Source organism: Podarcis melisellensis (assembly GCF_964234715.1).
Source record: "Podarcis melisellensis genome assembly, chromosome: 1".
Taxonomy (NCBI): Eukaryota; Metazoa; Chordata; class Lepidosauria; order Squamata; family Lacertidae; genus Podarcis; species Podarcis melisellensis.
The window spans coordinates 22,575,156-22,602,767 of NC_138528.1; the positions used below are offsets into that span (position 1 = coordinate 22,575,156).

Here is a 27,612-nt window from a genome sequence, read left to right on the forward strand (position 1 = left end):
AAATGCATACTTTTCTTATGGAGACAAAGTGGCAAAATGAAGGGAAATGCAGCTTCTGCACATTGAATGATGTTTTCATTATTTTCTTGTTTTCCAGGTCTGAATATATTTAAACCAACCGATCTTGAGAAAACAGTGGTGATTCCAGGCAGTAGCAGTTTCTTCATTATTCAAGTTGTGAATGACCAAAATGCTTTAGGAGATGCTACTATGCCTAATAGGGTGCCTTTAAATACAGACATTCCACCTGGGAGGTGGTTCTTGTATGACTTTGGCACTGCAAATACCAGAAAATGGAAAATTGTTGTTGACATATGTAGATATGCAATACAACAATTTGATGACCTACCACGCCATGCCATTAAATACTTGGATATTGGGTCAAAGCTGGAATTTAAATTCAGAGTGACTCCAATTAATGTAGGTAAGACTGCATATATTTCTTGTCTCTCCGCTCTTCAGTATTCTCGATAAAATGTCTGAAAGTGTTTGAAATCATATGAAAGCAAACTCTTTATAAATTATAATCCTCTAATAATTTAGCTGACATTCAGCAAAATGTATTTTACATATATTTTTATATGCATGATTGCTTTTAAAAATGTAATAATAAAAATAATTATAACCAAGATTTATCAAATACACTATCAAAGCTTATCTGACTTCCATAATTTTTGCAGATGTTACATGCTGTGTGTGAGAGAGAGAGAAGGATTTGGTCATTTGTATCCAAAGCTATATTCCATTAAAAATCCTTCAAAAAATCAATTAAAAGGCAGATATATTCACAAATATCTTTAAAAAGCACCACACAGAATTCTGTGTGCAATAATAAATCTTAATATTTCCATCTTTCAAAACATAGCAAGTCCTAGATTTGCACTCAATAACATTTTATAATTCTTTGTATACCCAATTGTTGTTGTTGTTGTTTAGTCGTTTAGTCGTGTCCGACTCTTTGTGACCCCATGGACCAGAGCACGCCAGGCACTCCTGTCTTCTGTATACCCAAAGAGAAGTCCAATTTGTTATATGTATTAATTCAGCAATTGAAATAGCAAATGCCTTCAATTTGCTTATTCGATCCTTAATTGATGGTATATTGGAAAATATGTTATTTTTTGCAAGGAATTCATCTTGATTGCTAATAGTACTGTTGCTAGAACAAACAAAAATGACAACAGGATGAGCTCTGCCAAGCACCTTTAGTTAAATTAAATGCCGATGAAGTAATCCCATTTGTATAAACTCTTCAGAACAGATCTGTTTATTCATTATGTTTGTCAGGTGCTTTCTACAAAACCTCGGAACTCGAACGCAATCTGTTCCGGAATACCATTCAACTTCCGAAACGTTCAAATTCCAAAGTACAGCTTCAGATTGGTTGCAAGAGCTTCTTGCACTCAAGTGGAAGCCGGACAGATGTTCGAGTTCCGAGGAATATTCGAAAACCGGAACACTTCCTTCTGGGTTTTTGGCATTGAGGAACTGAAACGTTCGGCAACGTTCAAGTTCCAAGGTTTGACTGTACCATGATGAATGGTACTGAAAAGCCACTGAGAACTCCAAGAGAACCGAGAAGGTCACACCTCCCCTCCATATCTGTCTTGGTAAAGGTCACGCCACATGGCATCCAAGGCAGTTTCTGTGCCAGAACCAGGCATGAGACCCAACTGGAATGGGCCCAGAAAATCAGGGCTTGGAGGTAGCCATCTACCAACCACTTGAACACCTTCCCCTTCATTTTGAAGAAAGGTTTGTTTCAAAATGTATATGTCATATAGATTTTGAAACTAGTGGGATATCCTATTGACTCCCATCCTGCCTACAGATCTTTATACAACTCTTTATAAGTTATAATCCTCACTCTAATAATTTAACTGAAATTCAACAAAATGTATTTTACATATATTTTTATCCTATTGACTCCCATCCTGCCTGTAGATCTTTCATATGGATTTCTCATTTTGATGTGCATATGTACACAGATGTATATGAAGTAAGGGTACACTGGAATCAGCCAAAATCCTCAAGTATTTTTCAACCCAACTGCAGTCTCAGAGTGGAGCTAAGTTTTTCCTTTTGTGAGAGGTTGTTCTACAGGAAAGAAATATTGGAAATAAACATCATTCTCATTGTTTTTTCCTTCCACAGCGTATAATGTGTTTCATAATAGGCTAATGTACATTGCAATTGGAAGGCCTTCTCTACTGGATGTGAGCACAAAAATTTATTTTGACGACAACAATAGCAATTTAATCGATATCACTGTTCATAGTAAATTTTTTGAAAAGGTAACATGCTGCCAGCTCTTTTCAGAGTACCTTGATAAAGTACACACAGCTTTAATGTGCATTCAGACTCCAAAAATCTTCTCCCCGTGTTTTTGTACAAAACAAACTTATGTTGGTTTTAGACCAGTTTACGCTATGGCTTTCCTCACAGAACCCTAGAAATTGTAGAGTAATGAGACTTGGTTGTAGATGTGATGGGAATTGGTTGCAGATGTTAGTAGGTTTAGTGGTGAGCTGGCAGGGAGAGGCCAGCTTGTGTGCTGGGAAAAGGCATTGGGTTGGATACTTAGTGTAACCTGGGGGTGAGAGGGAGCCTCTCCTGTTGGACATGTAAAAATCTCAGGGTACCCTGGTAAAGGCGTCTGGGTTGAATTCTGAATGTCCAGATGACGTGAGGTGGGGGTGATGGACCAAGGACTTCCGTTCAGTGGCCAGGGGCTGTCAGCTTAGTTTACCAGCATCTTGAGGGGACCCTTAACCCAGGACTGACCCTTGTGAATAATCATCCAGCAATCAGGTAGGATGATTTGGGATACACACCCAATGCCTATGCCAAAACTTCATGGCCAATTTATTTCCAAGTTCTTCTCATGTCGTTTTTGCTGCTTACTTCCCAGTTCCCAAGGCACACTGTGCACAGGCCTGCAATCCCCCTCTCACAAGCACATTTTAAAAGATATAAAATGTTAATCAGCCGAACGCCTGAGAAACGTTTTCACCTGGCAACTAAAGATATGCAATGAAGGCGCCAGGGAAGCCTCCCTAGGGGGAGTGTTCCACAAATGGGGAGCTACCACAGAAAAGGCCCGCTTTTGTGATGGCACCCTCCAGACCTCTTGAACAGAAGGCACATGCGGAAGGGCCTAAGGTTAAAACTGCAGGGTCCTGGTTGGTTTATATAGGGCGAGGCGGTCTTTGAGGTATTATAGTCCTGAGCCGTTTAAGGCTTCATAGGTCAAAACAGCACTTGGAATTGGGCCCGGAAACTAATTGGCAACAGGCTGAATCCTGGACACAAAAACTAGCCACTCATTGTGTTACACTCCTTTTGTGATTCAGCTTCAGTTTATCTTCTCATCTTCAGGCACTAGTTTAGCACAGACACAGCTAGACTTACTGAAAGCAATGGGATGCAAGTTATTCATGACTACAGTGCAATTGTATCTTACACAGGCGTTCAGTTCAAAACATTCTACATATCTGCAAAAATGTGTATACTCAAATCATTGGAACTGGACCCCTTCATGAGCATCCTGGGCTCCAGAAGCCCTGAAGTGCTCTTGTGAGATCTCACAGGTCCATCCAAGTTCTCTCAAAATCACCCAGGAGCATCCAAGACCCGTCACACACAGAGGCAAAGGAAGGCAGAGAAAGCTTAAAAGCTACTGTAGTTCTGTTGTTATGAATGGGGCCCAGTCCCAGCTAACTTTACCTGATATGTGACCCTTGTCTTGGTATGGATATATTGTTTGTCATAGGCTTGTTTTGGAGTATTAGATTAATAATATTTAAAATGTTCCTGTGGGAGAGGCATTTGTCATATGAGAATACTTAAAACTATTCCAATGGAAGACAGAATTTGGAATTCTTCTAGTATGTGCAATGCACACATGCTGTGCTAGGTGTTATGTAGTGTAGTTTCACCCTGGGCCAACAGGGGATACTGTATATAGTTTTCACTCAGGTCTGTAGATAGTTTTCACTCAGGTCCGCGGCAGTTATTTTAGGCGGGAACTCTGGGCTGTTGTTGTTAGAATGTTGACAGCCGGCTGCCTATAAAAGCAGGCCGGCTGAGCTGTTTGCAGTCAGTTCTATTCCAGCTTACAAAATAAAGAGCTACTTGAAGAAATCGCTGTGCTGGCTGCTATGTCAACCCACTACTTAACACTGGCGACAAGGATGGGATGGATGGACATCGGAGCACAGCCAAATGCGGCCAGCCTCTGAACTGAGCTGAATCACTGAGCTGAATCACAGAGCGAAATCACTGAGCGAAATCACTGGGCAGAACCAATTCAGAGCTGACTGTTCTGGCTAGAGCACTGTGTTCCATCCATCGCCCTTCACGCCGGCATCGGAATCATGGCTTCACTTGTGCCTCTACTGCCGTTTGCGCCAGCCTCTGAATCATGGGACTCCTACCTCGCTCGGTTCGACTGCTACCTCCAAGCCAACGAGCTGACAGCAGTATCAGTGGATCGGAAGCGGGGCCTATTCCTCAGCCTCTGTGGGCCTGAGGTGTTTGAGACGGCTCGAGCATTGGTTGCGCCTGAAGCAGTCCAGGCAACACCATGGGACACGATCCAAGAGAAACTCCGCAACCACTACGCACCAAAGCCGTCCAAGATTGCTGCCCGCCATGCGTTCTACCACCAGGCAGAGGGGGAGTCAATCAACAACTACACCACCGCCCTGCGACAGGCTGCAATGCACTGTGAGTTCCGAGACTTAGACGATGCCCTGATGGATTGAATCGTCTGCGGGGTCCGGGACATCCATCTGCAACGGCGTCTCCTAGCCAAGCCAGACCTCACGCTACAGAAAGCCATTGAGGAGGCTGTGGCCTCAGAAGCTGCTGAACGCTCCGCCCAGGAGATCCGCAAGTCCAGCAGCCCGCATCTTGCTAGGGAGCCAGTTCCGGTGCATCATGAAAAGGCCAGCAGTGATGAGGCATCCTCCAGTGAAGACGATGACGTGCACCAGACAAAGCGGGAGCGCAGGAAGTTCCAACAGAAGTCCAAGGGCCAACCGGAATGTGCCGGCTGCAGAGGCAACCATTCCCGTGCCAAGTGTCGATTCAGAGACGCCATCTGTAGGAAGTGTTCCAGAAGGGGCCACATCGCTAAGGTCTGCTGATCGGCTCCGTCTGACACCCCCGCTTCATCGACTCGCAAGTCCAAGTCTTCACTCCAGTCTGCCAAGGAAAGTTGTTTCGCTCTCACCAACTGCCGCTGCCCATCTGGAACCACGATTGGCCAAACCGACTCGCCTACGTGACGCAAGCTAAACGTCACGGTGCTCATTGAAGGAGCTCCATGTGACATGAAGATCGACACCGGGTCTGCCCTGTCCATCGTGTCATGGAGCACCATCAAAAGACTGGTACCCAGAGTGTCCAAAAGGCAACTCGACTCTCACCGCGTACACCTGAGAGACTACCAGGGAAACGACATTCCCGTGGTAGGCGTTGGCCGGTTCCGGATCGCCTTCAAGGATTTTTCGGGCCTGCTCCGGTTGGTGGTGGTCGAAGGTCAGCGGCCAAGCCTCCTAGGGCTAGACTGGTTTGATGCCCTCGGCCTGGAAGTCACCGGCATCAACTGCATCTCTAACGCAGAGACTGAGGGTCTGGTCAAAGACTTTGCCGAGGTTTTTGACGGCACCTTGGGGCAATATACAGGTACGCCCATCTCCTTTAGCCTTGATCCACAAGTCGCCCCCATCAAGCTAAAGCCACGCCGGGTTCCCTTTGCTCTCAAGGCTAAGGTGGACGAACAACTGGACAAACTGATTGCCCAAGGAGTTTTGGAGCCGGTTGACCACGCCAAGTGGGAAACCCCCATCATCACGCCTGTCAAGCCAGATGGGTCGGTGAGAATCTGCGCTGACTACAAGTGCACGATCAACAAGGCACTTCAGCAGCACGCTTATCCGGTTCCTGTTGTCCAACACCTGCTGCATTCCCTGGGTGAGGGTAAGGTCTTCGCTAAGCTGGACCTTGCCCAAGCCTATCAACAACTGCCAGTCGATGATGCCACTGCTGAAGCCCAGACGATTGTCACCCACCGGGGGGCATTCCGTTGCCGCCGGTTGCAGTTCGGGGTGAGTGTGGCTCCTGGCATCTTCCAAAGCCTTATGGAGCGTCTCCTGCAAGGGCTTCCGGGCATGGTACCATATTTTGATGACGTTTTGGTGTCTGCAGACTCACACCAGCAGCCGTTCGAGCGCCTCCGTGCCGTGCTGACCAGGTTCCAAGAGGCCGGGCTCAAGGTAAATAGGGAGAAGTGCCAGATCGCCGTTCCACAGGTAGAGTTCCTGGGCTATCTTATCGATGCCTCCGGCCTTCACCCAACCACATCCAAGATCTGCGCTATCCAGCAGGCCCCCACCCCAAAGAACAAAACGGAGTTGCAGGCATTCCTGGGGCTGCTGAACTTTTATAACATGTTCCTGCCCCACAAAGCCAGAGTGGCTGAGCCTCTTCACCGACTCCTTAGCACTAAGACGCCTTGGGCCTGGGGTCATCGGGAGACGGCGGCCTTCAACGCGGTCAAGGCTCTCCTTTCTTCAGACAGTGTGCTGGTACAGTACAGTGAATCCAGGCCGCTGGTCCTTGCCTGCGACGCCTCACCTTTTGGCATCGGTGCTGTCCTTAGTCACCGTTTTCCAGATGGAAGAGAAGCACCGCTCGCCTACTTTTCCAGGACACTATCTCCGACAGAACAGAATTACAGCCAGCTCGACAAGGAGGCATTGGCACTTGTGGCTGGAGTGAAGAGGTTCCATGAATACCTCTATGGCAGGACTTTTGACCTCATCACTGACCACAAGCCACTCCTGGGCCTCCTCGCCGGTGATCGTCCAACTCCACCGGTCCTCTCGCCACGCATGCTGCGATGGACTGTTTTCCTGGCTGCCTACCACTACCGGCTCATCCATCGCCCGGGGAAATCGATGGGCCATGCCGACGCCCTCAGCCGTTGCCCTCTTCCAGCATTTGTGGAAGACCCGGCTCCAGCTTCATCGCTCCTTCTGATTGAGGATCTTCCGGCAGCGCCTGTATCGGCTGCCACTGTGGCCTCCGCGTCTGCCCAGGATCGCACCATCAGTCGGGTGCTCAACTGGGTGTGGAGGGGGTGGCCACAAGGGCCTTTTGCATCGGAGTTCCAGCCCTTCGCAACTAGACAACATGAACTCTCAGCTCATCGCGGCTGTCTGCTGTGGGGAGACCGCGTCGTGATTCCCCAGGGACTCCGTCAGCGCGTCCTGGGGGCTCTGCACGTTGGCCACCCGGGAATTGTCAAAATGAAGGCGTTGGCTCGGTGTTACGTCTGGTGGCCTAATATGGACGATGCCATCACTGCCTGGGTGTCCGCCTGTCAAGCGTGCCAAGAGTCGAGGCCTGCACCACCGGCAGCTAAGGGACACACCTGGGAGACGCCAAAGACACCCTGGTCGAGGGTGCACATCGATCTGGCTGGCCCCTTTCACGGCCGGACCTTTATGGTAGTGGTGGACGCCTATTCCAAATGGCTGGAGGTCGCCCTGATGCCCTCCACCACTACCGAAGCTGTCATCCGGGTGCTGCGAGGCCTGTTTGCAACGCATGGGTGTCCTGATGTCCTTGTCTCTGACAACGGACCGCAGTTCACGTCAGGCACGTTTGAGCGGTATCTTTTGGGACTGGGCATCCGCCATGCCCTAACGGCACCCTTTCATCCATCCAGCAACGGGCAAGCGGAAAGAATGGTGCGCTCGGCAAAAGAGGCACTGGCGCGCCTGGACCGGGGAGACTGGCATGAGCGGGTCGCCGAATACTTGTTCGTGCAACACATCACCCCTCATGCGGCCACAGGGAGGAGTCCTGCTGAACTGCTTTTGGGCTGCCGCCTCAGGTCACCGCTCGACCGGCTTCACCCAGACTTTGCCGTGGCTGAACCCCCAGGCTGTGCCAACGCGCCACGGTCATTTGTCCCAGGAAACCAGGTCTTTGCCCGGAACTATGTGGGGGGCATTCCTTGGGTGCCAGCCACAGTAGTGGGAGTCACTGGACCTCGCTCGTACCAGGTGGCACTCGAAGACGGACGCTTGTGGCCACGGCACATAGACCAGCTTAGGCGCAGGGTTGGGGACTTGGACACTACCGAGGTGCCCCCAACTGCGCTTGCGGCTCCAGAAGAGACACGTACAGATGGCGAGGCCCCACCTACACCTCCCTCGCAAACTGCCAGCGTGGAGCCAAACCAAGCCGCTTCAGAACAGACTCAGACCACTCCACTTGCGGAGGCTCCACCCACAGCAGCGGATCCAGGGGAGTTGGTTCCAACGCCACCTAGGGTCGCACCACAGCCTCAGCGAGAACTGTGTGGCCCTCCGGACTTGGCTACCAGTCCCCGGCGGTCTGGCAGAGTTTCCAAGCGCCCAACTTATTTAAAGGACTATGTTGTTGGACATGTATCACTGTTGGTCTAAGTATGGGAAATGTAACCGATATGCTTTTGTGCCTAATTGAACCATTACGCGTGGTGCTGTATATAAGGAAACCATTACGATTGTAACTAACGCCTTATCTCGGTGGGGAGGGGTGTTATGTAGTGTAGTTTCACCCTGGGCCAACAGGGGGATACTGTATATAGTTTTCACTCAGGTCTGTAGATAGTTTTCACTCAGGTCCGCGGCAGTTATTTTAGGCGGGAACTCTGGGCTGTTGTTGTTACAATGTTGACAGCCGGCTGCCTATAAAAGCAGGCCGGCTGAGCTGTTTGCAGTCAGTTCTATTCCAGCTTACAAAATAAAGAGCTACTTGAAGAAATCGCTGTGCCGGCTGCTATGTCAACCCACTACTTAACACTAGGGAAATGAATGCAAATGCCTTGCTTGCTTGCATGTCAACAGCCATGCTTCCATGGATAAGGCTCTATGGCAGGGGTCAGCAAACTTTTCTACCAGTGGGCCGGCTCACTGTCCCTTAAATCGACTGGTGGGCTGGACCACGCACACACACCCATGCATACATACACATACACACCAGCGGATGGGGGCTTCTCTCTCTCTCCCCCAGCCCCTCCCCTCCCCCTGCTTTCCTACCTCCTCTGGCAGCGGTTGGGAGCCAGTAACGGTGGTGGCACCTCTCGTTTCTGGAAGAGCTTTCCCAGGTCTGGACCAGCAGGCATGCCAAGCTCCGGCCAAAGCCCCACAACATGCCCACAGGCCTCTCTGTCCATGGCTGCATTGCTGGCCAATCTGAAGCCTCTCCGCCTGTGTGCTGAGGAAACCCAGCACGGCTCTGAATTGCCCAGTGTCGCTGCCCGCCCAGAGGCATCTGCAGCTTCGAATTGGCTGCGGGAGCTTCCTGAAGCCGATCCAAAGCCATCTGCGTGCCAATCACCGAAGTCAATCGCCGCGCTATGCCAGTTTAGCACGGGGACTGACCGGGCAGGGTCCTCAGGCTGGATTAAAGAGCCCCTCTGGCCTTATCTGGCCCACAGGCCTTAGTTTGCTGACCCCTGCTCTATGGAATCAGCTACATTAGTCAAAAAACAGCACTTCAAATGCATTATAAACATGCAACACCAGATGGTGCTGGAGAAAAAACAAACAAAATTCTTTGCGATTTTCCATATTGTTTGTTTTCTTTTGTTATAACGATTTAATTTCTGACTTATTTATAGTGGGTTTCCCCCCTGTGTGTAGATCCATCCTATGATGAGAAGCTAATTATATTCATCTATGTTGGAGACCAAGTAATGTTATGCTTTTTCATAAACATCCCTAGGGTAAAACCACCATAGCTGTGATTATCGCAGTGGGATCTCTCCGATGTGAAGTGATAACTCTTGTCTTAACGCTGAAGAATTCCTGCTCCTATCTTAAAGCAATGCACTATGTTCTATCTGCTAAAACCTCTCCTTCGGACTGGCTAGTTGAGGATGTCAGTGCTGAACCAAATGGCTCAGCGATTGCCAGACTTTTAAAGCAGCTACCGGTAAGGATCCTAAATCCTATATGTTAGTTTCTTAAATGTTCTGAACAGGGGAGAGGCACAGATGTATTTATTGCTCTATGAAGCCCCAGGATGCATTTTTCCAAAGCCATACCCAGGCACAAGACTCCTGAGTTAGATGGATTTAAATGTGGCCCATGAAAAAGAGAGCAATGCTGAGGACATCACTACATTCTCTGGCATCTGTGTCAGTGAAGCAGACAGGTAAAAGCTAACTTTTCTTCTGATAGAAGGCAGGGTCAACATTTCCAACTGTCTTTTTTAAAAATCAATTTTTTAAATGTTTCATTAATAACAATCCTATGGAGGCCACATTAATTTGATGGCAAATTATGCCAAATCACAATACAATCAAAAGAGCCAACTAAACAGTTCCGAATTAAACATCCCGTGTTCTGGATATCAGTTGATGTTATTCCTTGATCCTGCGCCAATTCTCTTAATTAGTCCAAGTTCCACAATTCCGATCTTAATCCTTTGTTCTAGCAGCCACTGATGTGATGACTTTCAATCGTGTTTAATAAATCCAAATCCATTAACTTGCAGAGGGAATTTATATTTTGTAGCTGTGTGAAGTATCTGTTTACCACCTTCTTTTCCTTCATGTTATAATCAGTCAATTTTCTTCAACATTGCCCCTCCGCTCATGTGTAGGTAAGCTCCATTTTGCCTCTCTGAAACCGAAAGCAATCCAGGGTCCGGCCGCGACTTCTGATTAACTTCCAGTGTTTATCTCCTTGTTTTTTCTAACAAGTTAGTGTCTCACCAAAACCGTAATAAATCAGAACTAGAGCTCTCTTTAGTTGGCAATGTTACCAATCATCACAGTATTCCACACAGTCTATTCTTTCAAGCACTCCGTAAAGAAAATTATAAGTTCTTCTTGAATCCCTCTTGCATTCCCTATATAGTTATTAGTAATTTCATTCCATAAATAATTGATTCTTTTTCAGTGAAGGCTTGCTGATCCATAGCACAGCAAAAATAATGTAAAAAAAAAGAGCAAAGGCTCCCCTTCAATCACGTAGCATTCCAGTTACGATAATGAGAGTTCTCTTCATATCAAAACCTTGGCACTCAGTGCCTGATTCATTTCACAGGTTACCATTCTCTTTCTTCCAGAACACGTCTGTTTCTTAAGTCCAAAATTCAGATACATCTTAAAAGAAACAGAGATACCTCCACTCATGGCGAATGCATTGGGGAGTTTCCAATTTATGCAGTGCTATGCCCTCTGCATCCCTTCATTACATCTAGACTGCAGAGGTCTTCTCAGGATATTTGAATCAGAAGCCCTTTTATTTCCTTTCTCCCCTTTCTTTTCTTTCCCCACTCTTTTATTATTTTCATCTTCATGTTTTTTTCCTGCCTTCCTTTGGTCCTGCTTTTGGTGGTGTTGTTTTTATGTCCTCTGCTCTGGGTCAATGAGGGGGCGTATGCACATGAAGCTGAGGGCTGGCTGGTGAAGGACCCTGTGTGGGAGGCAGGGAAGGGAAGGTCTCCCACACTGAGAGCCAGTGTGGTGTAGTGGTTAGGAGCGGTAGTCACGTAATCTGGGAAACCGGGTTCGCGTCTCCGCTCCTCCACATGCAGCTGCTGGGTGACCTTGGGCCAGTCACACTTCTGTGAAGTCTCTCAGCCCCACTCACCTCACAGAGTGTTTGTTGTGGGGGAGGAAGGGAAAGGAGATTGTTAGCCGCTTTGAGACTCCTGAAGGGGAGTGAAAGGCGGGATATCAAATCCAAACTCTTCTTCAGGGTGGGAGGCTGGAAGAAGGGGAGCTCCCAGGTGAGATCTGGGAGGAGCCACCCCCTTATGTGTGAGACACGGCTTGAGATCTACATTTGAGAGAGGATTGCATTTCTCTCTCTTTCTCTTTTTGTTTTCATTTAGATTAGTTTGCTTTTTAAATTTGTTCTTTCATCTGTATTAATAAAGCCTTAATAAAATTTTATTTTTTTTAAAAAAGAAATCTGTGCTGCTGGTAATAAGTGTATGAATACAGGGTTGGGGAGATGATACAAACCGGTCTTATTTTTCATCATATAATTTCCCCCTTTTTCATTTACAAAGATTATCATACAAATAAATTTATATAACAATTAGAAAATATAAAATCATTGACCCCCCCTTTCTGTGCTTACTTATGTTTTATCTTTTATCACTGCATATCCAATTCATATCTATTTACTATTTATCCTTTGTATTTTATTTAAATTATTTTCACTGCACATTTTTATGTCAGTCCCACTAACGATTTAAGTTGTTTGCAAAAATTCTTCAAATAATAAATTTTCCCCATTAAAATGTGTTGTTTTTTGTACAGGTGAACTACAGGCCACCATCTGTTTTGGGAATTGCTGTTCCACTCACAGAAAACTTTTATAATGCTGACCCCAGCAAACCTAAACTGAGGGATTATTTTACAAATTCAAAAGTAAGTATTCATAGCTACTCCTATAAGAATTTGAGAATGCGCATTTTTCAAAATTGCTATCCATTTTGCACTCTGTGCTATTGCATGTTCTTTTACATACACATACACACATTAAGAAAAGAGATTTCTAATAAAGAGGAGAATCTTGAAATTCAACTTCCAGATAAGCATTTCTATAGAGTTTCCCCCAAAACTTAGGCATCCTGCTTGCACATACTATAGACTCAACATCTGTCTTCTTCCCACTATAAATAGCTGGTTTTCACATACTATTCTGAGAAAAATAACCTGAAAACTTGGGCTCAAATCCTTATGTTTTAACTTTATGGCCACCTCATATCACTTGCCAAACCTTTGCAGTAATAGGACAGATCAGGATCAGAACATATGTTGACACAATTGCCCAACTACTTTCCACACACTCAAGGTAAATATACTTTAGGAGCTATGGAAACAATTTGAAGCACCCAGAGCAGTCAATATGAGCATTTCCTTTTTTTGCCCTAGGTGAACTCTACTGTCTCACCCCGTTTTACAATCCTCCATGTTTTCCTGTTCTATCAACAAGAGGCAGTAGAGGATTGTATGCCTAGCTCCTTTTGCACTATTCCATATATTCAAGATAATGATATTTTACATCTGATTAAAGACTCTCAAAGTCCACAGTATCAAAGCTGCTTAAGAATATGGAGAGTGTAGAGAAGAAAAAGGGAAAGGCTGAAAAGCAGGCAGAGAACTTCATCTGCAAAATTATTTGCTGTCACCCAAGAGCCCCAATGTCCATTCAGCTCATTTGTCTCTTGCTCAAGAGAATGCTTCTCTTCAACCCAACTGCATATCACACTTCCTGTTCACTAAGGAACAAGAGTTATTGCATAGTTCTCTTTGCCCTGACTCTCCCTTTCTTTCTGACAACCCTTTTCCACCAAATTTGAACATGCAGGGCTCTCCAGTCCACTGATAGTTGAAAAACTATAGACTGATTCAGAGGTCAAATGATTTCCATTGCATATGTTGGTCTACTTTGTAAGCACAGTCGAGAATTGCCTTGATTATACCTTCTTTAGGACACGGGTGGCACTGTGGCCTAAACCACAGAGCCTAGGGCTTGCCGGTCAGAAGGTTGGCGGTTCAAATCCCCACAACAGGGTGAGCTCCCATTGTTCGGTCCCAACTCCTGCCCACCTAGCAGTTAGAAAGCACATCTAGTGCAAACAGCGGGAAGGTAAACAGCGTTTCTGTGTGCTGCTCTGGTTCGCCAGAAGTGGCTTTGTCATTCTGGCCTCATGACCTGGAAGCTGTCTGCAGACAAACCCTGGCTCACTCGGCCAGTAAAGCGAGATGAGCGCCACAACCCCAGAGTCGTTCGCGACTGGACCTAACAGTCAGGGGTCCCTTTACTTTTTCCACAGAATTCTGGACGGTACAAGCAATGTGCTGGCAAGTCAAATCGCTCTGACTGTGGATGTACAGAAAATATGAAGCTGTCCTTTTCTGTTGCCTTTTCTGATTGCAAGGAGAAGGTAAGGTCTATGCCTACATGTGCAGCTTTTTGTTTGTTATTCTGAGGAGTTATATAGTAACCTGGAACCATTACATCCAGTATGTAAAGTATATAAAAATAACAGTACATTAAGAAACCTAAGAAGATAAAAATACCCTTAGCTAGTGCTGAGAAGATGACAATGTTGTGGCAGGCAAACATCTCTGGGGAGAAAATTCTGCAAATGGGGCGTCATAACCAATGAATCCTTTCTCTGGCCGCCTTCTGCCATGCCAAGGAGAATTTCTAAAGACTCCTATGGTACTGGGTACTGGGTTCCCAAGCCTTATAGAGCTTTAAAGGCAAACTTTGAATTCTGCTTAGAAATGAACTGGTAGCTAGTGAAGCCTTTTGAGCCACTCACAGTTACTAACTTAGCAGCTGTATTCTGCAGTAACTGCAATTTCTGAGCAGTCTCCAAAGGTATCCCCAGATGCAGCAATACAGTAGTCAATCCTTGTTTCCAGATAACTGTGGCCAGGCTATCACTTTCCAGAAGAAGCTGCAGCTGGCACACCAGCCTAAATTAATGTGAAAGACGTTCCTTCCCACAAAGGCTTATCTGGTTCTCCACTGACAAAGCTATATTTAAGAGTGTGCTCAGTCTAAGAATTTGATCCTTTAGAGCAGTGTTTCCCAACCTTTTCCCAACCATGGCCCTCTTCTGACCTTGTGTTCTTCCTGTGGCCCACCCCACATGGACGTAGCCAGCCCTAACCATTGCCACCCCACCACTGCATTTAGCTGACCTGGGAGTTCTGGATTGTGGGCTCTACTGGTCAAAACGGGAGCCTCAGCGATTGCCCTCTCTTTCTGGAAACAAACCAGGACTGCTCCAAGAAAACAAACGTGGCAAAAAGGAACATTAGGCCCTGCTGGGCTGCCTCCTTACCAGCTTGTGAAACGCTACTGTCAGGGTTTCTGGGAGAGAGGAGGAGATGACAGAGGAGACGGAGAGCGAGTGGGAGGAGGGGCAGAAGGATGAGGAAGAAGATGACGGAATTCTGAGGGAATCCACGAGTCTGAGCAGCGAGTCAGAGGATTCTCAAAAGGGGGTTACCTTAATCAAGCAAAGGGGAGGAGAAGGGAGAAGCGGAGAGGAGCCCAGTGGAAGACAGAGGAAGCAAGAGACGTCTCAGCCGGAACGGAGTAAAGGGGGTGGAGTCGTCAGCCTCTCGGAGGGAGCAGGATTAGGAGAGAACAGAGAGAGGGGGTTGGAGCAGGGTGTTCAGCCGGAAAGGGTGGAGAGCAGAGCAGGGGGTGGTGTAGCGGTCGAAAGAAAGGTCAGCAGCAACGTACGCGCGCCAAGTTCAAACGTAGAGGCGCGCGGAAGTGGAGAGAGCTCAGGGGAGGAGCCCGGCCCTAAAGCCAGAAAGAGGGGGGAAGAGGCGGCAGAGGATTCAGCCTCAGGCGAGTCACGGAGAGAGGGAACCCAGGGGGGCAGGAAGACCCTGCGGAAAAGAAAGGAGAGGAAGAGGTGGTCTAGAGCCAGGCTATTAAGTTGGTGCGGAAGAGGGGAGGAGTCAGAGGGGACTTCAGCGGTCTAACGTGGCAGACGTACGGCCACAATGCTGAACTGTATGAGAAGCAGAAATCTTCAATAAACTTTTCCTGTAAATAAGCTGCAACGGAGTGGGCTCTCTTGTGAGCTGGGACCAGTCCTGGGTGGCCGTGACAGTAAGTCCCCTCTCCGAAAGCAAAAATTTTTTTTTGCGAAGCTCACGAACGGGAGCAGCCATGAGCGCTGAGGAGCAGCTGGTTGCATTGCGGAATCAGGTTACCGCTCTCACATCGGCAGTCATTGCTTCGCAGAAGAAGAATGACGACTTGGAGAAGACGTGCCAGGATTTGCAGGCAAGGTGGGAGCGCGCGGACAAGGCGGGGGCCCCAGGATCCAGAGCGGAGGGCATTGCGCTTGGACGGAGGGGGGGTGCCCTAGTTCCGCATTTTAATGGCAACTTGCAAGACTATCCCAATTTCAGAGCGGACGTTGTATATGCACTGCACTTACTCCGTCACGATTTTAAAGATGAGGAGGAGAGAGTGGGGTTCATTGTTTCGCACCTGCATGGGGAGGCCAGGGCTTGGCTACGCAATTTGTGGCGCGAAGATGGACCGGCCCGTCGCGATTCAACTGCGTTCATCAAAGCGATGGATTCTTGTTTTCAATCCTCTGTGGATGTGGACATTGCGCGCCGTCAAATGCACGGGCTGAGGCAGGGGAAAGCGACTGTGCGCCAATACCACTCTAAATTTTTTGCATTGCTCACCGCCTTAGATTGGCCAAAGGACAGTAAACCGGTCAGAGATCTTTTTTGGGAGGGATTGAGCCCCCCCATCAAGGATGAGATCGCTAGGGGGGACAGACCCCAGACCCTAGAAGACGTGGTGCAACGGGCTTTAGCTCTTGGAATTCGACATGAGGGGCGTCCGTGGCACGAGGAGGACGGGCCCCAAGCGCGTGCGCAAGCAAGGACTCTCCCTTTTGTGCACAGGGACTTCAGCCGTGCGCACCCCTCGCCAATGGGGAAGGACAGAGAGGAGCCAATGGAGATTGGTGGTGCTAGGGCTCAGAAGCCATCCCAGAGCCCTGTCCCTGGTGCAGCCAAAGCGAAGCCTCCTAGAGGAACCAGGAAGTGTTACATCTGTGACAGTGCGCACCATATGGCGAAAGAGTGCCCCCAGAGGCTCCAGAAGCACACTGCAGCGCTGGCAACTGTAACAGCAGAGGTGCAACCAGGGGAGCAGCTTCAGGGAAACGACAGTGCCTGGCTGGAAGCAGAGCTACTGGGGCTCAGCCAGGCGGATCTGTAGACAAGCCCCCAGCATCACTGCAGAGCTTGGACCCTTTGCCTCCCAAACCGGCAGTTCTGCTCACAGCAACACTCCAGTTGCCTGATGGGAGACTCCTCGAGGTTCCAATAACGATCGATTCGGGAAGCAACGCCGACTTCATGGGACTGCAGTTCGTTAAGCAGCACAACATGGCGCTCCTGCCTGCAACGACGCCTCTGAACGTGGTCACGGTGGACGGCAGGAAGTTGCTGGGGGGGCAAGTGGTGCAGCAAACCCCTCCCATGATGATGCAGATTGGCAACCATCGAGAGCTTATTAGTTTCAATGTCACCCACTTATCGGACACACCCATCGTGTTAGGCATGAGTTGGCTGGAGAGGCACAGTCCCGCGATTGCGTGGTACCAGAGGCAGATCAACTTTTGTTCATCGTATTGTGCTCAGCATTGCTTTCAGACCGATCAGGGGGGAGAAGCTGAGCGGCCATTGCATCTGGGTATGGTGCAAACAGTGCCTCACAAGTACCAGGAATTCTTGGAGGTTTTCTGTGAGAAGGAAGCTGACAAGTTGCCGCCTCATAGACCTTACGACTGCGCGATTGATTTAGTGCCAGGGGCGCAATTGCCTGCTGCCAAGCTGTACTCCATGTCGGAGGACGAAATGCAAGAGCTTCGGGAGTTCATAGACCATAACCTCAAGCGAGGTTTCATCCAGGAATCTAAAGCAGCGGGAGGCAGCCCTGTTTTCTTTGTGAAGAAGAAGGACACGCCCCAAAAAAGGCTTATAGTGGATTACAGGTTCATCAACAGCTTGACTAAGCCCAAAGCTTTCCCCATGCCCAAGATTGACGACCTTTTAGCGACCGTCAGGAGGGGCAAGATTTTCACCAAGCTGGACCTACGTGGAGCTTACAATCTCATCCGCATCCGGAAAGGAGATGAGTGGAAGACCGCCATGTTCACCCCTCTGGGCACGTACGAATACAGAGTCATGCCTTTCGGCCTCCAAAATGGCAGCCACGTTTTTCAAGCATTTATGCACCACGTGCTAGCAGGTCTCCTCTACAAAAAGTGTGTCTGCTTTCTCGACGATATCCTGATTTTCTCGGAATCGCCGGAGGATCACGATAAGGACGTGAGGGAGGTCCTGCAGAGGCTGAAGGAACACAGGCTGTACGCCAAGTTGGAAAAGTGCCAGTTTGATGTCAGAGAGGTTGATTTCCTTGGCTACAAGTTGTCCGACGAGGGACTGGCCATGGACAGGGCTAAGGTTCAAGCGCTGTTGGACTGGAAAAGCCCTCGAAATCGGAAAGAGGTCCAGAGGTTCATCGGCTTTGCCAATTTTTACCGCAAGTTTATTAAAGGTTTTGCGAACGCGACGGCGGCGATCACTGACACCCTCAGTTCCAAGAAGAAGAAGTTCGTCTGGACCGAACAAGCGGAGCGGTCCTTCCGGACGCTTAAAGGTCTTTTCGCCTCCGAAGAGCAGCTGCTCCACGTGAATCCCGGCAGACCCATGCGGGTAGAGACCGATGCGTCAGATAGAGCGGTTGGGGCCGTTCTTTTGCAAGAGGATTCACAAGGCAACTGGCGACCGGGTGCGTTCTACTCCCGGAAGCTCAGCAAGACGGAGCGCAATTATACCATATGGGACAGGGAGTTGTTGGCCATTCATGCAGCTTTCAAAGCGTGGCGACACTTCTTAATAGGAGCCAAGCACACGGTGCAGGTCCGCACGGATCACAAGAACTTAGAGTATTGGCGGACGGCTAAGTTGCAGACCCAGCGACACATGCGCTGGGCGGAGTTCTTTGCGGACTTCGACTTCAAAATAGAATACATCCCAGGAGACTCCAATGTTATTGCAGACGCGCTGTCCCGAAAGCCGCAATACTTGGAGGAAGCAGCTCCAATCGCAGCAAAGCACATTTTCGCACCGCAGGCGTGGACGTGCGCTACCATCGCAGTCGACCTGGACGCGGTGCGACGCGCGTTGCAAAGGGATCAGTTTGCACAGTCTAAGATGGAGGAGCTACGCGGAGGGTCGCGACACAACGATGAGTTTCAATTACAAGATGGACTTTTGACTCGTAAGGGTGCCCTTTACGTGCCCACCGACGATCTTCGAGCCAAGGTTCTGCAACAGTTGCATGACGCCCCTAGTGCAGGCCATTTCGGCAAAGAGAAGACGATGGAGTTGGTGGCTAGAGACTTTTGGTGGCCCCAGATGAGAGGAGAGGTGGCGGACTACGTCGCCAGGTGTGATATCTGCCAGAGGTCCAAACCAGTGCACCAGAAGCAGGCGGGATTGCTAGAACCGCTGGAGACACCGCAGCAACCATGGGAGAGGGTAGCGTTGGACTTTGTTACAGACCTGCCCAGCTCCAGAGGTAAGACGGCGGTGTTAGTGGTGGTGGACTTGTTCACCAAGATGGCGCACTTCATCCCTTGTGCCAAGGTGGCGACGGCAGAACAGACCGCAAAGCTCTTCATCGATCACGTCTTCAGAGTGCATGGACTTCCGCAGTCCGTCTTGTCCGACAGGGGGCGCCAGTTTGTTTCCACTTTCTGGCGAAAGCTTCTGGGCATCTTGCACGTCAAAATCAACCTGACATCGGCGAGGCATCCACAAACCAACGGTCAAGCGGAGAGGGTCAACGCGATCATGCAGCAGTACCTGCGGTGCTACGCCAACCAGCGACCTGCGGCGTGGGTGGACTATCTGCCGATGGCTGAATTCGCCTACAACAACACGAAACACGCTTCCACCGGGGTGACGCCTTTCTTCGCGAACAATGGCCGTCATCCCAGAACCTTCCCGAGATTTGCGGCACCAGGAGGGGGGGGGCCTCAAGATGCCGACCAGTTTGCAGCGGAGTTGCAAGAGGTGCACGAGGAGCTGCGGAGACATTTGGAGCTGGCAAAACAGGCGTATAAGGTGCAGGCCGATAAGCACAGGAGGGCGGGAGAGGACATCCAGGTTGGGGACTGGGTGTGGTTAGCAGCCCACGCGATGCCGGCCAGGTCATTGGCCAAGAAGAAGTTAGGACACAGGCAGCTAGGGCCATATCAAGTTGAGGCTAAGATCAATCCGGTGGCTTTTCGTCTAGCCCTTCCGGAAGGTTCCAGGGTGCACCCGGTCTTTCATAGGTCGGTGCTCACTCCCTACAAAACCCCACACAGGTTTCAAGAGTCAGGAGCACCCCCAGAGCCACGTAGGAGGGCGCCTGAGAGGGGGGAATCGCCAAGACCAGAACCTCTTAACGAGGTCACAGAGATACTGGACTCGAGATGGGGGGAGGAGGGAGTTGAATATTTTCTCGCCAGGGAGGGCACACCAGCCGCTGCTAATAGTTGGGTGCCAGGCTACGAGTTAGACGAACCCCTTTTGAAAGAAGAGTTCCATGCACTTTTCCCACATAGACCCATGCCAGCTGAGTACTTTGATGACTGGCTTTTCACACCCACATTGTCAGATAGCACGTTCAGGGGTTTCTCTTCCCCCGAGGAAAGGACACCAGAATCAAGCCCGCCCAGGGGATCGTGCTCGGGGGTGGACACGGAAACCCCTTATTGGTGGGAGGAGCAGCCAGAGGAGGAATGGCGTAAGAGGTGGCTGATAGGTCCTTGGCGGGCAGCACCGGAGGAAGTAGCGATGGAAGCAGAGACTGAGAAGCATTTGGGGGAAGAACCCGACTTCGAATACACGTACACGGAACTGCCAGCAGAGAACATTGACGTAGACGACCTGTATCCTGAGCCTACCCCCGAAGAGCCGCAGTTTCCACAACCGGTCCCCGGCGAGCGGGAGGGGGGAAGGGGGGGCTTCGAGGGGGGGATGGATGTCAGGGTTTCTGGGAGAGAGGAGGAGATGACAGAGGAGACGGAGAGCGAGTGGGAGGAGGGGCAGAAGGATGAGGAAGAAGATGACGGAATTCTGAGGGAATCCACGAGTCTGAGCAGCGAGTCAGAGGATTCTCAAAAGGGGGTTACCTTAATCAAGCAAAGGGGAGGAGAAGGGAGAAGCGGAGAGGAGCCCAGTGGAAGACAGAGGAAGCAAGAGACGTCTCAGCCGGAACGGAGTAAAGGGGGTGGAGTCGTCAGCCTCTCGGAGGGAGCAGGATTAGGAGAGAACAGAGAGAGGGGGTTGGAGCAGGGTGTTCAGCCGGAAAGGGTGGAGAGCAGAGCAGGGGGTGGTGTAGCGGTCGAAAGAAAGGTCAGCAGCAACGTACGCGCGCCAAGTTCAAACGTAGAGGCGCGCGGAAGTGGAGAGAGCTCAGGGGAGGAGCCCGGCCCTAAAGCCAGAAAGAGGGGGGAAGAGGCGGCAGAGGATTCAGCCTCAGGCGAGTCACGGAGAGAGGGAACCCAGGGGGGCAGGAAGACCCTGCGGAAAAGAAAGGAGAGGAAGAGGTGGTCTAGAGCCAGGCTATTAAGTTGGTGCGGAAGAGGGGAGGAGTCAGAGGGGACTTCAGCGGTCTAACGTGGCAGACGTACGGCCACAATGCTGAACTGTATGAGAAGCAGAAATCTTCAATAAACTTTTCCTGTAAATAAGCTGCAACGGAGTGGGGTCTCTTGTGAGCTGGGACCAGTCCTGGGTGGCCGTGACAGCTACTTTAGAAGGAGTGCAACCTTATGCATAACAGATTTAACAGATGTGCCACCTATCCACAGAATCTCAGACCTTCTGGGACTTATTCTCAGTCCATTGGTTTTCATTCAGCTCATTACCAATTTGTAAGTCAGACTTCCTATTTAGCAGAACTAAACCAGCTTATGTAAATAAAGAAGTACCTCAGGTTACATACGCTTCAGGTTACAGACTCCGCTAATCCAGAAATATTACCTTGGGTTAAGAAATTTGCTTCAGGATGAGAACAGAAATTGTGCAGCGGCGGCACAGCGGCAGCAGGAGGCCCCATTAGCTAAGTGGTACCTCAGGTTAAGAACAGTTTCAGGTTAAGAACAGACCTCCAAACGAATTAAGTTCTTAACCCGAGGTACCACTGTATTTACATTTCTGTCATTCCATGTCTTTCCATGCAGGCATTATTTTAATGTCAGTGATTTCTATATATGTTTCATTGCCAGGCCCTGCGAATGAAATTCCCAGTATCAAGGCTTCCTCTCTATTTCACTATTGAGGATGAGGGTCGCTCTGTAAATCTGACATCTCCTTATTTTATCACAATCATAGAAGTCAACAACAGAACCAACTGGAAAGTTTCAGGTAGGGAGCAGAAGAATCTTAGGATTCATCATTATCTTTCGTATCGGAGAGGTTCTGTTGGAAATACTTGTCGTCAATGTATTTTCAGGCTCTCTTTCTGGCCCTATAGTAGGTGTGATGAACCTTTGGTCCCCTGTATGTTGCTAAATTCCCATCATCACTATCCATTGGCCATGCCTGCTGGGGCTTTTGCAAGTTCTAGTTCAGGGAAGACTTGATGTGGAAAGATTTGAATCTAGTCCAATTCTTTCTGCATGCAAAACCTATTATACCCACAGACCCTTAAGGCCTGAAACAAGCATAACACAACCCATTGGTTTACCATGGGTATACCCCTCCCCCTAGCTGTTCTTCCTCCTCTAGTTCTCCTGCTAGCTTTTACCATGACTAATAGTTATGGTGGCAACAAAGAAGAGTTCAGGTTAACCAACATTTCATATTAATGTTTGCCCACACCCCTCCTTTTTCACCCACTCGTGTTAATTAATCACTGTTAGTGCTTTTTTCTGGGGGGATGCAGGGGTACAGATAACCCTAAACATTTTGTGAATCTACGTTTGGCCTCATTGAGGGGCAGTATTTCAATATGAGTAGAAAAATGAGAGTACCCCTAAACTTTTTTTTAGAAAAAAAGCACTGCTGTTTGTTAACCTCTGGAAAACTGCTGTAGAAGACCCTGTGCAGCTCTATACATCATGCTGTGCCTCTGATACTTTTCATACTTTTACATTTCATGAGAAATAGATCTGGCTATTCATCTGTATTCAGGCCCTACTGAAATGTAAAAAAGAAGGAAGAAACTCAAACCTACCACTCTGCGACTGTTTTAACTGTTTTTTCAGGTACCAATCAAACATCAAGTATGTTAAAAATGAAAAAATATTTGGAGCACAGACTCAAAACTGAACTATATAATCCAGATGGCCTATCTATAACAATAACTGTAAGTGCCAGAGAAAATACATACAGTGCTACCTCGGGTTACAAACACTTCGAGTTACAGACTCCACTAACCAGGAAGGAGTGCCTCGGGTTAAGAACTTTACCTCAGGATGAGAACAGAAATCGCGAGCTGGTGGCATGGCGGCAGCGGGAGGCCCCATTAGCTAAAGTGGTACCTCAGGTTGAGAACGGTTTCAGGTTAAGAACAGACCTCTGGAATGAATTAAGTTCGTAACCAGAGGTACCACTGTACTTTGAACGAAAAGACCAAACCTTAAACCCAAACTCTTCTTACCTTAAAATCTTTGTACACGGGTGGTCCAACTTTTCAAACAAAGTGGGTCACAAGAGTACTGAAACCCTTTCAAAGTGCCCCAATATTCCTGTATCATCCCGGAATTTGAAGAAACCATCCCAGCTTCTGATTTGATCCTAGAATGTCCCATTTACCTCCTCCAGCGCCACTGCTGACCCTGGGGAGGAGGATGCGCCAGTGCTTGCAGTGATGCTGCACTCTCACATGAGTCAACATGGCACCAAAAGACACACGTCCTGATTTTTATCAGAGGAATGTTGGAGGGTATGGAGTACTTTGACACGGAACCTGCAGGTCACACAAAGCCTTTTCATGCGGGCAGGTGGGATGGGGTGGTGGAACGAGGCCAGAATTGATGCACGTCCCCCCCCAGCCCTTGTGCTGCCTTCCCAAAGCTGGGTAATAAAGGCATCGGGCTTTGGGAAGGAGATGGGAGGGCTCTGGAAGGGTCCTACAGCCCTCTTAACTCCTTCCCAAAGCTGGGAAATCACTAAGTAGTCTTTGGGAAGGAGACAGAAGGGCTCTAGGATCCTGTCAGCCCTCACAGCTCCTTCTCAGCACTTACCCAAATTAGAGAAGGCAGCATGAGGGCTGGGGAGGGGGCATCAGATGTTGCTGAGGGGTGGGGGGGGAAGCCTTGAGGGCCACATGTGGCCCTTGGACCACATGTTGGGCCACCTGCAATATACATTTGACATTAAGTAATTTGCATATTAAATCAAAATATCAGAAATTCACTGTTCCAAGGATATAACACAACTGCTAGCAACACTGATTTTAAGGCTGTAGTTATACCGATATGGTACTGCACATTATTTATGTGAAATGTTTCAACTGAATTAATAGCCAAGGATTACAATTTTAATTAAAAAATGAAAACAAATGTTACTGCATATTAGTAACAACTTTCCCCCCTTTCCAACAGGGATCTGAGCTTTTCCATTTCAGGGTATCAACTATTCCTGGAGTCTCCTTTTGTAACTTATTTGACGAATTTCAGGTATTGTCATTAGCTCTTTTAAAAAAACAACAACACACAAATTACACACAGAATGAATTAACAAACATAAAATAGGATACGAGATTGTACAAAATGTTCCCACATATTTAGCCCTTACTTCAGCACATTCCCAGAGAACAGCAGGAATTAGCGGGTGCAAGGGGGACTGGACTGGAGAAGGACACTTTAGGGAAACACACAGAAGTGGAAGCTAAAGCAGACTGGAGCTTTTACATATATATATAGCCTCATACGGGGTGTGTCTTTTAAAAGAGGCCCCGTGGAACATGTGTACTCTGTATCCACAGGGCCTCTTTTAAAGGACTCACCCTGTATATATGAATGATTTTCTGGATGCCAAGGCCCAGAACTGAGGCAAGTACAGTGGTGCCTCGCAAGACGAAAGTAATTCGTTCCGCAAGTCTTTTCGTCTTGCGAGTTTTTCGTCTTGCGAAGCACGGTTTCCCATAGGAATGCATTGAAAATCAATCAATGCGTTCCTATGGAAACCGCCTTCAGACCAGGTCCGGGGACAGTCTGTCCCCCGACCTCTTCTGAAGGCCGGCAGGGGGCGAAAGTCTTTGCTCCCCCCCCCCCGCCTGCCTTCCCGGGACAGCGGAGACTTCTCCGCTGTCCCGGGGCGATCTTAAAATGCTGGCAGGCGTCCCCCAGCATTTTAAAAGCCCCCGGGACAGCGGCGCACCTTCCCCTCTGTTCCCGGACCTGTCCTGAAGGCTTGCGGTGGGAGGAGGGTTTTCCTCCCCACCGCCAACATTCAGAATGCTGTTCTGAATGTTGGCGGTGGGGAGGAAAAACCCTCCTCCCACCGCAAGCCCCGGGAACAGAGGAGAAGCCCTTCGCGCCTTCTCCTCTGTTCCCGGACCTCCCACCGCAAGCCTTAGGACAGGTCCGGGAACAGAGGAGAAGGCGCGCTGCGCTTCCCCGCTGTCCCCGGAGATTTCCCTATGGGCTTTCGTCTTGCGAAGCAAGCCCATAGGGAAATTCGTCTTGCGAAGCCGCTAAAAAATCGGAAAACCCTTTCGTCTTGCGGGTTTTTCGTTTAGCGAGGCATTCGTCTTGCGGGGCACCACTGTACTCTTTAGTGAGAGAAGCCCAGCAGATATTTAAATAGCACAACTGTGACTTCAGTCATTAATTAAAAACACTGCAAGGCAAGAGTAGCCTCTTAGCTCACAAAGGCTTTGAATGGTGCCTGAAGATTTTGCTTTGTCACTTCTGTTGTACAAGCTCTAGAAACTTAATTGTGTGTGGTGTTTTTTTAATTAACATTCAGAGTTTAGGCCATGTGCTGGCTCTGGCACAGCAATATGCCTCCTGCCTTCTTGGCAGGCCTGCCCGTGCCAAACATATGACCATGGAAAGGCAGCCATCTCAAACAAGAGCTGATAGAGTCACTTGGATAACCTGGGCCAGGTTAACTTTCTGCTCCAGCCTTTCCAATTTAATGCCTTCCAGGTGATTTTGGACTGCAAAGGGCTAATAGGGATGGGAGTCTCAAATGTCTGGGAAGGCTAGTCTGCTCTGGCTGGCAGCACCTCTCCAATATTTCAGGGAGAGTTCCAGCATGGTTGCTGCCGGCTCCGCCTCCTATTTAAGCAGTTGGCCCCACCTCCCTGCAGGGCTGATTAGCTAACTGAGCTTTGGTGGGAACCTCCAATGGCTATCACAGGGAGTCAGGCCAGCCCAGCCAGCTGGTGGGTCCCAAGGGGCCGGGGTGCTGCACGTGGTCCCGCAAAAGGCTCCCACAAGGAAGGTATGAGCGCTCATTCTTAGCCCATAATTTTCTGGGTATTTTATTTTACAAGGTACAATATAATGCAGTATCTTGCAACAAACTGCATGCAACGCTTACCAAATTGGTTTCCCTATAAACTCAGATGACTGCTTCCATTCCCCCAGCGTGGTGGGGGAGCCAGCGTGGTGTAGTGGTTAAGAGCAGTGGACTCGTAATCTGGTGAACCGGGTTCGATTCCCCTCTCCTCCACATGCAGCTGCTGGGTGACCCTGGGCTAGTCACACTTCTCTGAAGTCTCTCAGACCCACTTACCTCACAGAGTGTTTGTTGGGGGCGGAGGAAGGGAAAGGAGATTGTTAGCCGCTTTGAGACTCCTTAGGGCAGTGATAAAGCAGGATATCAAATCCAAACTCTTCTTCTTCTTCCCCACCACTAGGATTTGCATATGCCAGCGTTCACTATCACTTAGACCAGTTTCACTATCTTGTAGTCAAAATTATGAACAATAGTCAATTTAAAGGGAAGTGACTGTTCGAATTACAATATTTTCTGTTGCAGATTTATATTGACGATTCTCCACTGGCATTCCCAGGAAACTATCTTATCAGTTCAATGACGTCTATATTAATTGGAGGCATTATTTTTGTGGCATTTATTCTGTATGCATTTGAAATTGAGATAAGGAACTTCTTAAAAAGGAAACTAAGAAGAAATAAAGTGGCATCAAAACCCCCACCCAAGAGAGATTCAGTAAATTCTAGTGATTCTGCAAAAAATTGACTGGCAATAGTAATAACATTATAATAATGTGTTGGTTTTTAAGGTTGCTATAAGACCCGCCTGTTGCTTTTATCAGTAACTATGTTCCACAAATGTTAATGGTATTTTTTTGAATGAACATATGTACAACTATTTTATCTTTAGCTGTAGTCTTTCTGTTTAGGAAAAATATTTTTGAAAAGATGTGAGGAATTTTCACTTGTTGTTCCTTAGGATGAAACGCATTTAGTCGCTGCTTGTCATGAATTTTACTGAAGTTTATTGGGCCAGATCCCCCCCCCCAAAAAAATGTCACCGAAGCAATATACAATAAAATAGTTCATATATTTAAAATACAATGCATTGCTAAATGTGTCTACTTGCGCCTCTGCTTATTTTATGTACCGGTTATTTCTTGATTAAAGAGGTGCTTCTTCTTCCTATTAATGTACATATGTGTGAGAACTTTGGTATTTCTCCAACCTAATAATAATAATAACAATTTATTTATATGCCACCCATCCAGCTGAGTTTCCCCAGCCACTCTGGGCAGCTTCCCACAAAAAATTAAAAGTACATTAAAACATCAGTCATTAAAAACTTCCCTAAGATAAAGCTTTTCTTCTGCATTATGACCATTAATAGTATGATATTTCTGCAATGCAATTTTATCCACTGGATCATGGTCATCAAAAGATACAAATCCCAAGCCCCTCTTTTTACCAGATTGTCTGTAATTATTTCAATTATGTCAATTTTTCCATATTCTGAGAAGTAGTCTTTAAGGTGATGTTCCTCAGTATCTTCTTTAATTTCACCAA

The 27,612-nt window shown here is 48.2% G+C and overlaps 1 protein-coding gene across 7 annotated transcripts in view; it reads left to right on the plus strand.

The window, feature by feature from the left end:
• Positions 1-27,150, plus strand: part of LOC309369071 (cation channel sperm-associated auxiliary subunit beta-like) — a 55,701-nt gene extending 28,551 nt beyond the window's left edge. For all 7 annotated transcript variants that reach the window (XM_081909667.1, XM_081909669.1, XM_081909671.1 and 4 more), the window contains 9 exons: positions 98-424; positions 2,155-2,294; positions 9,787-9,996; positions 12,341-12,451; positions 13,864-13,974; positions 21,880-22,018; positions 22,861-22,961; positions 24,202-24,276; positions 26,591-27,150. In XM_081909667.1, coding sequence (XP_081765793.1) covers positions 98-424; positions 2,155-2,294; positions 9,787-9,996; positions 12,341-12,451; positions 13,864-13,974; positions 21,880-22,018; positions 22,861-22,961; positions 24,202-24,276; positions 26,591-26,812 — 1,436 coding nt within the window. In that variant the 3' untranslated portion in view covers positions 26,813-27,150. The remainder of the gene's footprint in view (positions 1-97; positions 425-2,154; positions 2,295-9,786; positions 9,997-12,340; positions 12,452-13,863; positions 13,975-21,879; positions 22,019-22,860; positions 22,962-24,201; positions 24,277-26,590) is intronic.
• Positions 27,151-27,612: the final 462 nt, after the last annotated feature.